Genomic DNA, 13742 nt, shown 5'->3' with positions numbered 1-13742 from the left:
TATACCCTAGTCTTCACATTCAGCTAATTTCCCCCCTAATTCTATGCTGTCTGTCCCTCATTTTCCCTCCAGGACAAGGACTTGCAGTCCTTCCTGGAGAAGGCCACACTGATGGACCCCAGAAGGTTTAGATACAGACAGGAGGAGGATGTCGTCAAACTTATCTGTGTGTCCAAGCTAGTTCCACGCCTAGTGAACATGTTTTTTCCACGGCTGGCGACCCAATTAGTGAAGAGAGGGTCAGACTTGATGCTGAAAAAGCAGACATGCTAATTTTTTGGAAGAATAATTGTTGATTGATGACTGTGGCGTTTTTAGTGTCATAGTGTGTGTAGCATGTTCCACTAGCAGCAGAAGTACACTTTTTGAAGAGCTGTAATATTTTCTGTTTTGTGTCAAAGGGGTTGATTATATTTAACACTATTATTATTTTTACACTTATAGTGATCTCACAGACAGGTTATTTTTGAGTTACTGTATATATTTGCAAAATCCCACTAAATATACTTTAGGTAACCACAGTCAATATTTATTTATTTTATTTTATTTTTTTGGGGGGGGAGTAACAACAGTCAATATTTATTTATATCCATCCATTCATCTTCTTCAGCTTATCCGACGTCGGGTCGCGGGGGCAGCAGCCTAAGCAGGGAAGCCCAGACTTTCCTCTCCCCAGCCACTTCGTCTAGCTCTTCCCGGGGGGTCCCGAGGCGTTCCCAGGCCAGCCGAGAGACATAGTCTTCCCAACGTTTCCTGGGTCTTCCCCGTGGCCTCCTACCGGATGTGCCCTAAAAGCCTCCCTCGGGAGGCGTTCAGGTGGCATCCTGGGTATATTTATTTATTTATTTTATCTTTTTTTTTTTCTTATAAAATAAAAGTGAGCTTTAGTCAAACCACATACTGTGTGTTTTTTCCATATAAAACAACCTATCTGGATTTGATAAGAGAATCGATAAGGAATCGGTCGATAAGAGGATTTGATAATTGGCTCGAACTCGATAATTTCTTATCAAACATCATCCCTATTCATTTGTGACTATGCGACAATATTGCAACAGGTATTTCCTGCTGTGCTGCGATGCCTGGTGATGTTGTTCTCCAGGACAGCTTTGCCCAAAGTAACTTTTCGGTCTGGCTCCCCTGCTTGCAGACCATTTTTAAAGTGTTGCTTTCGGTATGACTTCTACTGGTCTTTTATAGCCTCTTCAAATAAACTAATGTCTATAGTGGAAAAGCGATTATAGTAAGAGGATTTCTTTATTCTTCTGCAGACTAGTCCCAGCACTTGCTCTGACCTTGGCTTGCATGACCAGAGGACCTGTCAAATGTGTCCCTGTGCTGTTTTCTATCCGGACATCCAATAAAACTGGTAAGTCCCATCCAAGATGGCTGCCACCTTTTCAGGAAATTTCCCAATTACCTAGGTAAATAACGTTACCCCTGTGTTTTGACGGAGATAAATATCTACATATATCCATATTCAAGAGTTATTTTTAACCTCTAGTCATATTTGAAAACAGCTAAGTAGTGTGCATGTGATAACCTTGAGCTTGGAATGTGACTAGTAGCCATAACACCCTTCTTATCTTTTCTTGACCCAGGCTTAGGAGGAGAATAGATATGTGGATTCGCTCTGGAGGGTTGGCGAGGGGGGTGAGTGGCGTAGGGGAAAAAGGCAAGACTTACGTAGTATTGTCAGATGAACTTTGGGCGATGCGATTTGGAATGTGTTGTTCATAGATTGGTCTCCCAAAGCTTTGGAATAAAATGTCAAAATAACTATCCTGTCTGGGGTTCATTTAAAACCAGCTTATGCGTCATCAAAAGAACTTGGGAGTGACCAGCAGCTTAAAATTCCCTCTGAGGAATATCTGGTACAAACGTAACAATAGGGGGCCTCGACTGGGATGACACGCTGAGAATTGGACATCTCTTACAATCTTCCAGACAGACTCACTTGGCCAACACATAAATCAAGGTAAGAAGAGCCTTTTTCTAAAATCTGCATTAGGAGTCTGTCTTGAAGTCTGTAAGTCAAACACTGTATTGTACCCCATACACAGAGTGGTGATTTTGATAGATTGGTTGTCCGCCATTATATAAAAGTTGTAAATAAGTGGTCAACTCACGGCATTGTGTCCAGATTACCGTGACGGGCTGCTTCACTGACGAGTAAGCAAATAGTTGGGTGTGGCTCACCCTGTTTGGGATTTGGTCTCCCCTAAAAGAGTAACGGGTCGGATGACCTTTTTATGGGAAATAGTAATTACTCCCTGGTTGTAAGTTCCATGTGACATTAACGTGTGCACTAAAAGTAAGGATGGGTTGTAAGCCATTTGTAAAAGTACAATAAAATATTCCCTGGTTGCAAGTTCCATGTGACATTAACGTGTGCACTAAAATTAAGAACCGAACAGGTGGAAGCCCTTCTATACCATATGACAAATTCCGTGGCTGGAAGCCATTTGTAAAGGTACAATAAAGTTCCCTGGTTGCGAGATCCAGGCAGCACTGAAGTGTGCGCTAAAATTAGGGAAAATAGACACAATGGCCAAGGAGTGTGACACACAGGAACATGATGGCGGCTGGGAAAATGTGATGAATCGTTACGGTTTAATGATCAATTGAATGTGCTTTTGTCGACAATGAAATTTGCAGGTAGAGTTTAAAAAGAAAATAAATAAAAAGAGAACGTTTCTTGAAAGGGTTAAGATCGAGTTTACAACACTCGTAAAGTAGTGAACTCAAACGTTTGGTAAATTAGTGTAAGGAAGAAATGGATACAGGGTATGGTTTGTAAAGGAAAAAAACAATTGAGAAAGTGACAAATGAAAGTATTCGTGGAGGGGGTCCGGTCCGATCCGGTGGCCATGTACCGCTTGCCTGTGTATCGGCTGGGGACATCTCTGCGCTGCTGATCCGCCTCCGCTTGGGATGGTTTCCTGCTGGCTCCGCTGTGAACGGGACTCTCGCTGCTGTGTTGGATCCGCTTTGGACTGGACTCTCGCGACTGTGTTGGATCCATTATGGATTGAACTTTCACAGTATTATGTTGGACCCGCTCGACATCCATTGCTTTCCTCCTCTCCAAGGTTCTCATAGTCATCATTGTCACCGACGTCCCACTGGGTGTGAGTTTTCCTTGCCCTTATGTGGGCCTACCGAGGATGTCGTAGTGGTTTGTGCAGCCCTTTGAGACACTAGTGATTTAGGGCTATATAAGTAAACATTGATTGATATTCATTCGTGTGTCGGAGTATGCTGTTGGTGGTGGTTTGCTGCAAGTTTGTTTGTTTGGTTGGTTGTTAACTCCTAAAGCTGAAATACATTTGTATTTTATAGTTGTTCTTACAATACCTAGTTCAGAAATAATATGAGTGAATAATCCATCCATTTATTTATCTTCCTCCGCTTATCGGAGGTCGGGTCGCGGGTACAGCAGCCTAAGCAGGGAAGCCCAGACTTCCCTCTCTCGGGCCATTTTGTGTAGGTCAGAGTGAATGATAAGTGTTGTTTGTTATTATTAAGGTTTGATATAATACAGGTGTGCTTCTGGGTGAGACATTTGAGATAAGAGATGTGTCTTGGTAACGAGGACGTCTGAGGAGGGAGGAAGAAGGACGGACCAAAGTCGCCTCACTCCTCGCTCCAGTGATAAAAAAATCATAGAGCAGCGTTAAACAAATTCTAATCAGAGGACATACTGAGCTATGAGAACTTAAGTAAACAGATAGCAAGCAAACCACAAAGAATAATTGAAATAAATAACTTCGGTGCCAATAACGATGCTTGTGGAACCCCACAAGTTAATCTTTTTGGCTGTGATTTAGTCTTATTAATTTCCACATATTGAGATCTATTACCTAAATAACTATTTAACCACTGTTGGGAAACACCTCTTATGCCATAGTTTTACAATTTATGGGGATATTGAGATAGGATGTGAGGAAAATGTCTGCTGTGGCGGAGGTGAGTTTGAAAATAAATACAATAAAGATAAGTTTTAAGTCGTTCAACTTTAAGGTGTAGTCTAACATTTTAGGTTGGAGTATTTTTATTTATTTAGACATTGCATTACACCATGCAGCTGGGTGGCGAGCTAAGATAAGATAATGGCCTAATAAGGAGGCACACCAACTCTAAACAGCTTTCTGTTAGCTATAGACTTTTGATAGTATAATGCGAATAACTATAACTTTTACAACCATTTTCTTTGAGTAGTGTTGAATAATAATTACAAATAAAAGCCTAGATGAATAACTATAATAAGAGTCGAAATGAGATAGGCGCCAGCGCCCCCCGCGACCCCGAAAGGGAATAAGTGGTAGGAAATGGATGGATGGATGGATGGATGTAAAGTGTTATATAGGAGAGAAGTGTTATCACTTAGCACACGACCTTGTGTGTGTGTGTGTGTGTGTGTGTGTGTGTGTGTGTGGCCCGCGCTATCAAAATAATGGTGGAATGGAATTTGGAGGAACGAGAATAAATGCATGCTTTTATTTTGTAGAATATCACGCACGACAGGAAGTCAGAGTGCACAACTAACTAACTGATAGACACAAATGATTGTTTTAATTAACTTATAATCTTTAGTTGATTAAAAAAGTTACTCAAATATACATGAAGTAGTACGTATAATCTTTGAAATAGGGGTATCGATTAACATTTAATGGGATAATTGATGCTGTGATTCTGAACATGATATGCAGAATTGGACTAAGCAAGGAAACAACTCCTTAATTTACAAATCACTGAAGCAAAAATGTCAAAAGAACCGGAAGGTCAAAAATCAGCTAAAGTATATTCAGCAGTGGGTGACCTTCCTTTTGAGCTCCAGCAGGTGGAGAAAAGAATCCTCAACAGACGTGAGACCAGACGGTTGGACTCGGGTGGTGGACAACGCGGTGCTTCAAGGCCAGTCCGGGGTGGAAACTGTTTCGCCTGTGACCAACCTGGTCACTGGGTTCAAGAATGTCCCAACATTTCCGAACGGGAGCCACCAGACAAACACGAAGGCGTGGCAGAGGGCGCCCACAGCAGAATCCCCAGCAGGAAATACAGACAGGCCCCATGCTGGACATAAGTGCCAACAGACAATGTTATCAGTTCGTGATTGACACCGGTGCCACCCACTCATCTCTGAATGCAGAGGTAAAAAAGAAACTGTGTGCTTCCCTTTTGAAGGTCGAAGGCTTCGCTGAGGTCACAAGAATGCTACCTGTCACCAAACCACTTCCGGTTCAAATTGCTGGACACACACTGAAGCACTCCTTTGTGGTCGACCTGCACACACCCTGCCTGCTTGGTAATAATCTGCTTTACAAACTGTACCCTGACATTCAATCTCACACAGAAGGGACCTTCCTGGTGTTACCTGACAGTACAACCACCAAGCTGCGACACCACTACCAAGGCACCTCCATGAGCATGAGCTCATACCACAGTCTGGAGCACCAGAAATGGCGGACACCTGCTGAGTACCCCAAATCCTGCTCCAACTGTTCTATCAGTGAAAACCCTGGCTGACTGAGCTGTTTCCGTGTGTACCACCACCCGACCCGCCATATGTTATGATCACCGGTTAGACGACTCATACCAGGAGGCCTTTGACTCCATCCATCATCTTCCGCTTATCCGAGGTCGGGTCGCGGGGGCAACAGCCTAAGCAGGGAAACCCAGACTTCCCTCTCCCCAGCCACTTCGTCTAGCTCTTCCCGGGGGATCCCGAGGCGTTCCCAGGCCAGCCGGGAGACATAGTCTTCCCAACTTGTCCTGGGTCTTCCCCGTGGCCTCCTACCGGTTGGACGTGCCTTAAACACCTCCCCAGGGAGGCGTTCAGGTGGCATCCTGACCAGATGCCCGAACCACCTCATCTGGCTCCTCTCGATGTGAAGGAGCAGCGGCTTTACTTTGAGTTCCTCCCGGATGGCAGAGCTTCTCACCCTATCTCTAAGGGAGAGCCCCGCCACACGGCGGAGGAAACTCATTTCGGCCGCTTGTACCCATGATCTTATCCTTTCGGTCATGACCCAAAGCTCATGACCATAGGTGAGGATGGGAACGTAGATCGACCGGTAAATTGAGAGATTTGCCTTCCGGCTCAGCTCCTTCTTCACCACAACGGATCGGTACAACGTCCGCATTACTGAAGACGCCGCACCGATCCGCCTGTCGATCTCACGATCCACTCTTCCCTCACTCGTGAACAAGACTCCTAGGTATTTGAACTCCTCCACTTGGGGCAGGGTCTCCTCCCCAACCCGGAGATGGCATTCCACCTTTTTCCGGGCGAGAGCCATGGACTCGGACTTGGAGGTGCTGATTCTCATTCCGGTCGCTTCACACTCGGCTGCGAACCGATCCAGCGAGAGCTGAAGATCCCTGTCAGATGAAGCCATCAGGACCACATCATCTGCAAAAAGCAGAGACCTAATCCTGCGGTTACCAAACCGGATCCCCTCAACGCCTTGACTGCGCCTAGAAATTCTGTCCATAAAAGTTATGAACAGAATCGGTGACAAAGGACAGCCTTGGCGGAGTCCAACCCTCACTGGAAATGTGTTCGACTTACTGCCGGCAATGCGGACCAAGCTCTGACACTGATCATACAGGGAACGGACCGCCACAATAAGACAGTCCGATACCCCATACTCTCTGAGCACTCCCCACAGGACTTCCCGAGGGACACGGTCGAATGCCTTCTCCAAGTCCACAAAGCACATGTAGACTGGTTGGGCAAACTCCCATGCACCCTCAAGAACCCTGCCGAGAGTATAGAGCTGGTCCACAGTTCCACGACCAGGACGAAAACCTTTGACTCCTTTTTATATATATATGTATATATATATATATGTATATATATATATATGTATATATATATATATATATATATATATATATATATATATATATATATATATATATATATATATATATATATAGGAACTCAGGGTGTGGCTGCTCATGTTGACATATCTTTGCAACAACTAGCATGGTATAAGATGGACACAAATGCTGTCCCACATTGTTCCCTTGCTCTCTGTCAAGCCTACGAAACCAAAGACTTAGATCCAATGATGAAACAGTGCATAGCTGCCGATGATTGTAACCGACACACAAATACCACATTTTCAATTGTTTGAGTTGTCCGTCAAACACATAGCTATGGGCTGCATTTTGGACACCCCGGTTGTAGGCTACAAGGAGCTAGCAGCTATACAACAGCTGAGCTAAAACTACACATGACATTTAAGCATATTAAATAATTATAGTTTCTTATTACATGCATGAAGTCGCCAAGAAAGAAGTCTGATAGAAAGTATTCAGTCAGAACTTTCTACAACATGAGCTTGACTTAACAAATTAATGTGGCCACCAGGTGTGGTAGAATGTTAAATTACTATTGCAAAAGCATCCGCCATAGGGTTAGTGTTTTTCTAGTATTTGTGTCAATATAAATATAAGCATATTTTGTCGCTTTCACCATATTGAATAATTTACTTGACTGTTAGCTAAACTTTTTTTTAGATGTTTCTGAAAGTGATAGTACTACAAACACAGTCCCTCTGTTCAGAAACAGAAGGGAGAGGAGGTGAGGGTGGATTCTGAATCCTTAACACAAAATCGACAATCATCCGACTCTGACACATTCCATAGTTTTAACAGTTTTCAGTTAAAAACATAATGTCAAGTATAGAAGTGGTAATAGAATCATTGACTAAAAATGATTTGTTATTCAGAGGCCTGACATTCAACAGACCCATCCTGATGGTGTTATTGACAGGCTTTGATGTTGGCGTTGATTTGGAGAGAATAGGAATGAGATTGTTTAGTTTAGCAGGTTGGCTAAGTTTCCCTATGTATACTCTCTTGGTAGACACATCAGGAACGTAGAAGGTGCCATGATTTGATGTAGAACATGACTGCTGTCAGGGGGAGAGGGAGTAGTTTTAACATTTTTCAGTGGGTAAAAAGTTATAACTAAATTTGATTTGACAATAACGATTTTGCACATCGATAGTGGTTTAGTAGATTAATTTAGAATATGGAGGAGGTGAGGGAACATCTGTGTAAAGTTTGTGACTTCATTGACATGATCAATCCGGTAGAAGGGAAAAGGTACTTGCTGATTTGCGTTGACAATTACAGTGGTTGGCTGGAAGCAACCCCAACTACAAAAGAGGATGCAAAATCAGTAATTAAATGGCTTGTTAATGACCTAATAGCCCGACATTGTCTCCCCGAAAAGATTAGGTCAGATAATGGCACCAATTTAAAAAAAAAAATGCTCATTTAGCCTGGGTCGAAAAGGTTCTCGGACTAGAACTCAAGTTCGGTTCGGTGTACCATCCTCAGTACCAAGTTAAGGTCGAGAAAATGAACAAGAATCAAAACAAATTGGCTAAAATTTGATTGACATGGTTCCATTAGCGTTAATGATGTCCCTAATAAAACAGTTTTTACGGCCGTTGAATTTTTCACCCTATGAGTTGCATACAGATCAGCCCTTGCCCGGACCAGCTGCCCGAAGTACGAATCAGCGTGAGACCAAAATGGTATGTTTACAAAATGCAGAAATACGTGCCAGTTTCTCTGTGCAGATTAGAGGATGACAGCCCGTCACTCCAAATTCTCTTCCGCCCACTGAGAGTGGATCAAGATCAAGGTCATCAGGCACAAAGTGGACGGAGCCTAGGTGGACCGGTCCCTTCAGGGTCGTGGAACGGACGTCTCTCGCCCTTCGACTGGCAGATGCCACTGCCGACATCGCCACATCACCGGCCCCACTCGACCCCCTAGCAGAACTTATACACATAGTCTCACAGCCCAGAGGACGACGCTGAGAGAGTTATCCCCCCGTTGACCTGCCGTCTACCGTCGTGCAGATCTACCAGACCTGCTCAACTGCTGTATCATATTCCAAAGCTATCATATATCCATACTTGAGACCAACCTATGTACTCGATGTTATCCAACTTTTCTTACTTGTTTTCAGCATAACTATTGGTGTCGTTACAATAAGTGAAAAGTTTGATGTTGATCCCCGTTTCGTTACCTAAATTACCCTGATTTTGATAGACGGAAGGCAGGATGTTACACCCAGCAGTATTCCCTGAAAGACTGGTACTTAGGCTTGTTCTAATATCCTTGTGCCTCAGTCCTTCCTTCCCGACCAATGTGACTGACAAGTGTCTTAGAACATATGGCGGACTTCAAATAGACTGGATCAAGGGGGACAGCAAGACCTACTTTTTTGACCTGTGCAGTGTAATTTATTGCGAGGGACATAATAGCTATTACCGTGGCAGTCACCTCTCTCTTTGTTACGACGCAGCCCTGAGCTATTGGTGTGAGAAGCAGAATACATACCCTAGGGGGTGGTGCCCCTGGTGAAAGCAGGTAACCCACTACACAGGGCATTGGAATCCCACTGGCCCCTATTATTACATCAAAACTATTCGGGAAGGGATGACATTCCAGAAGAATTTTGATAGTTCCCAGAACCCCCTCGCCCTTACAATTGCCAACGTGGGTGTCATGCCTAATTGGCCCAGTCCGTTTTATATTGTGTTGGGGGGGTTGACCAGCCCAGTACAGACTCTAAAGGATTTATTACAATTAATGTCCTTGAGGGGGCGTTAACTACTTTTGCCCCCTCTGTAGCACCTAAAGTGCCAATCCACCTTGGTGATGTTTCAAAGACTCTCACATCTGTATATACTAATGACATCACCACTAAAGACCTGGTAGCTTTGACCCTAGGAGCGGGTGCAGGCAACCTGTGGCTCAGGTGGATGACTAGCATGGCCAAGAGCCAAAACATGGGTGATTGTGTTGCTTGTTTCGCTGGACGTCCCTTTCCCCACACTTACTCCACCCCTTTTAAGTTGACTGACACAGATGGCTCAAACTGCCTTATCTCCTTGTTTTCTGAACCCATGCTGCCAGGGTGCGATTTGTTGGCTAGTGTGTACCCTCCTGTTGACAATTCCCTTTGTGTCCCAAAAGCTGAATTACACGGGTTTTCAATTCACAGGACCCTCTTCATCCCCCAACAAATTGGGTGACATTGACCCTTCCTGGTGCACCACACTGATAGATGGCTCCAAAATAGGACTTCGGGCACGGGCTGACTTATTCTGGTATTGTGGGGAGCACAGATTGTACATTAGAATCCCGACGTCAGCCGTTGGGCTTTGTGCTGTGGTTAGACTGGTGACACCACCCACCCCAGTGGGTACCAAATTAACACCCCTTGGAATTCCTGTTTCAGCGGCCTCTTTAATTTCCCGCCGACGCCGTCATGTTGTATCTAGGAGGAGTGTAAGGGGCTCCTTTGATTTGACGAGAAACCCTGATGGTGTTTACTTTGATGCAATAGGGCAACGAAGGGGGGTCCCCTCACAACATAAATTGTGGTGTGAATCCTGTGCAGGTTTCGAGAACCTTCCTATCATTGGTGCTATTTTCCCTGTGACTGCTACTGAAAATGTAGAACGCATTAACTATGTTTTTTATAATCTGTTGAGCCTGACCAACCTGAATCGTGACGCTGTTGAGGGACTTGCTGAAAAACTTGCCCCGACCTCCCTCATGGCGATTCAAACCGCATAGCCCTTGACCGCATCCTAGCCAAGGAAGAAGGTGTGTGTGCAATATTTGGTGACCAATGCTATACCTTCTTTCCTAAAAACACCGCCCCCGATGGCTCGGTCCAGAGGGCCTTAGAGAGCCTCCAAGTCCTGTCTAAGGAACTTACTGAAGTTTCCGGTGTCTCTGACCCCTTCAAAAATTGGCTCCAAGGCACCTTTGGCAGGTGGACTGACCTAATTAAGTCCGTCCTGGTCTCCATTGGAGTCTTCTTGGCCATCATAGCCTCATGTGGTTGCTTTATAGCCCCTTGTGCTGGGTCTCTATGCACCCACATCATGGTTAGAGCCATAGAAGGTCAACCCCACCCTTTTGCTGGGTTTGCTATGTCTCTGAAGGGGTTCAAGCAAAGTGGTGACTTTCGAGAATTGCTAGTTTCTTTCGCTGACCATAAACTTTGACATGGACTCCCTCCATCTATCTCCCATGTAACTATGCTTTTATTTTAGTTCGAGCTTGCTAAAACTTTAATGTGGGGCAGGTGCTTTAGAAGTTTTGTAATTGTGTTAGAGATCTTTTGTAGAAGATCTGAAGGTGGATTGACGGAGATAGATATCTACATACTGTACATCCATATTCAAGAGTTATTACTTTTTAAACTCTAGTCATATTTGAAAACTGCTAAGTGGTGTGCATGTGTTAACCTTGAGCTTGGAATGTGACTAGTAGCCATAATACCCTTCTTATCTTTTCTTGTCTCAGGCTTAGGAGGAGAATAGATATGTGGATTCGCTCTGGAGGGGAAGAGGAGGTGGGCGAGTGGCATAGGGAAAAAGGCAAGACTTTCGTAGAATTGTCAGATTACCTTGGGCGATGCGATTTGAATGTGTTGTTCATAGATTGGTCTCCCAAAGCTTTGGAATAAAATGTCAAAATAACTACTCTGTCTGGGATTCATTTAAAACCAATTTCTGTGTCATCAAAAGAACTTGGGGGTGACCAGCAGCTTAAAATTCCCTCTGAGGAACATGTGGTACAAACGCAACAATTTCCACCAAAAACTACTAATACAAAATAATTAAACTGTGTGCTATGATTCGTGCTGATATTGTATTGGCAAAACTCAAAACTTCAATTTCATCGGGACACCCCCTGAATTAATGAGAGCAACATTTTGCAATTGAGCATCAAATCGACTTGCCGTGTTTGAAGAAATGCATGCTATGAGCCCAACAAACATCATCCATACTGTTGAAATCAGGGTTTCTCAACAGTGGTTCAGATGCAAACTATAAACATCTATAGCAAAGATTTATTGAAAAAAAAAAACTAAACACCGATTTACTATTTACTGTTTTTGATACACAATAAATCAAGTAAACAGCCAGTCTCTCTTCGTACATTCTTTGTACTCACATTCCATTAATGACTCCATCTGGATTTAACATGGGGACGATCTTGAAGACGAAGGTTTCTCTCAGTGCCGTGGCTACTGGATCTCTACTGCATAGAAACTCCAGGGTGCCCTTCATTACCCAGCTAGCATTGGGCTCACCAGGATGTACGCGACTTGTCAGCACAATACAGGGCCGATTACCTGAAGGGGAAAAAAAAATCATAGTTTTTGCTGCAATAATAACAAAGTCATTGCTACAGTTTATTGACTGGTGATGGGCTATGCTTCAGCTCATCTAGAACCTTAATAAAGACATGCAGTACAGAAAATGGAAGTGTTAATAATAATAATAATAATACCCTAGATTTATGTCGCGCTTTTCTAAACACTCAAAGCGCTCACAGAGAAGTAGGACTCAACATTCATTCACACCTGGTGGTGGTAAGCTACATCAGTAGGCACAGCTGCCATGGAGTAGACTGGCGAAAGCGTGGCTGCCAGTTCGCGCCTACGGCCCCTCCGACCACCACCTATCATTCATTCATCATTCATTCACCAGTGTGAGCGGCACCGGGGGAAAAGGGTGAAGTGTCCTGCCCAAGGACACAACGGCAGCGATTTTTTGGATGTCAATAGGTGGGAAGCAAACCTGCAACCCTCAGGTTTCAGGCCGGCCGCTCTACCCACTACGCCAGGGGTGCCCATTACTTCGATCGCGAGCTACCAGTCGACCGCGGGGGGTGTGTCAGTCGATCTCCAGCCAGGCTTTTAAAAAAAATAGACCTAAAAATTTGTGATCATCAATCTTCACCAAGACGTCACTTAAATGACATTCACGGTACCGGAGGGTCTTGTGAGATGACGCTGGCTGCTGCAAGATCATTATTATAAAAATATGACCGAGAGGAAGGCGAGAAACACTTTTTATTTCAACACTCTCGCGCCGTACCTTCCGTCAAAACTCTAAAGGCCGACTGCACATTTCTTATCTTCACAATAAAAGCCCTGCTTCATGCTGCCTGCGCTAACTAAATACAGTCTCGGAAAACTGGCGTGCACAAGCGATCCCTCAGAAAGCTGGCGTGCACAAGTGATGTGCACGCCAGCTTTCCGAGACTCTGTATTTAGTTAGCGCGGGCAGCATGAAGCAGGGCTTTTATTGTGAAGATAGGAAATGTGCAGTCGGCCTTTAGACTTTTGACGAAAGGGACGGCGCGAAAGTCTGTTGAAATAAAAAGTGTTTCTCGCCTTCCTCTCTGTCATTTTTTCATAATAATGAACTGGCAGCAGCCAGCGTCATCTCACAAGACCCTCGGGTGCCGTGAATGTCAATCAAGCAAGCTACGGAATTTGCCGCCAATGTTTTTCTTGTAAAGTGTATGGAAGCTGGATGAATTAGATGCCAAAAACCAACCACTTTCATGTGGTATTGTACAGAAAGGACAACTTTTTTTCTCCTCCTTTCAAAAATGTGGGTGTTATCATCATTACTGTCTGATTCCAATCAATGCAAGTCATCAGAATCAGGTAATACACCAACTTATATTCTTGTCTTTGTGAAAGAAAGACATCTATATGTGTTACACATGCTTGTATTATCATTAAACACATTTAACCTGTGTCTCTTTCATAAATAAATAAATATAAATGATATATATAAATGAGGTAGATCCCCTCAAGTTGGTCAATTGAAAAGTAGCTCGCCTGCAGAAAAAGTGTGGGCACCCCTGTCTTAAAACTACAATGTTTTAAG

The 13742-nt window shown here is 43.9% G+C and overlaps 1 protein-coding gene across 2 annotated transcripts in view; it reads right to left on the bottom strand.

The window, feature by feature from the left end:
* Positions 1 to 13742, bottom strand: part of LOC133563518 (cytosolic carboxypeptidase 4) — a 199740-nt gene that overhangs the window by 46972 nt on the left and 139026 nt on the right. For both annotated transcript variants that reach the window (XM_061917681.1, XM_061917680.1), the window contains exon 21: positions 12010 to 12190. In XM_061917681.1, the coding sequence (XP_061773665.1) occupies positions 12010 to 12190 (181 nt within the window). The remainder of the gene's footprint in view (positions 1 to 12009; positions 12191 to 13742) is intronic.

This window comes from Nerophis ophidion, linkage group LG12 (genome assembly GCF_033978795.1).
Source record: "Nerophis ophidion isolate RoL-2023_Sa linkage group LG12, RoL_Noph_v1.0, whole genome shotgun sequence".
Lineage (NCBI taxonomy): Eukaryota > Metazoa > Chordata > Actinopteri > Syngnathiformes > Syngnathidae > Nerophis > Nerophis ophidion.
The sequence above is the reverse complement of the archived record's forward strand: the minus strand, read 5'-3'. Positions and strand labels throughout refer to the sequence as shown.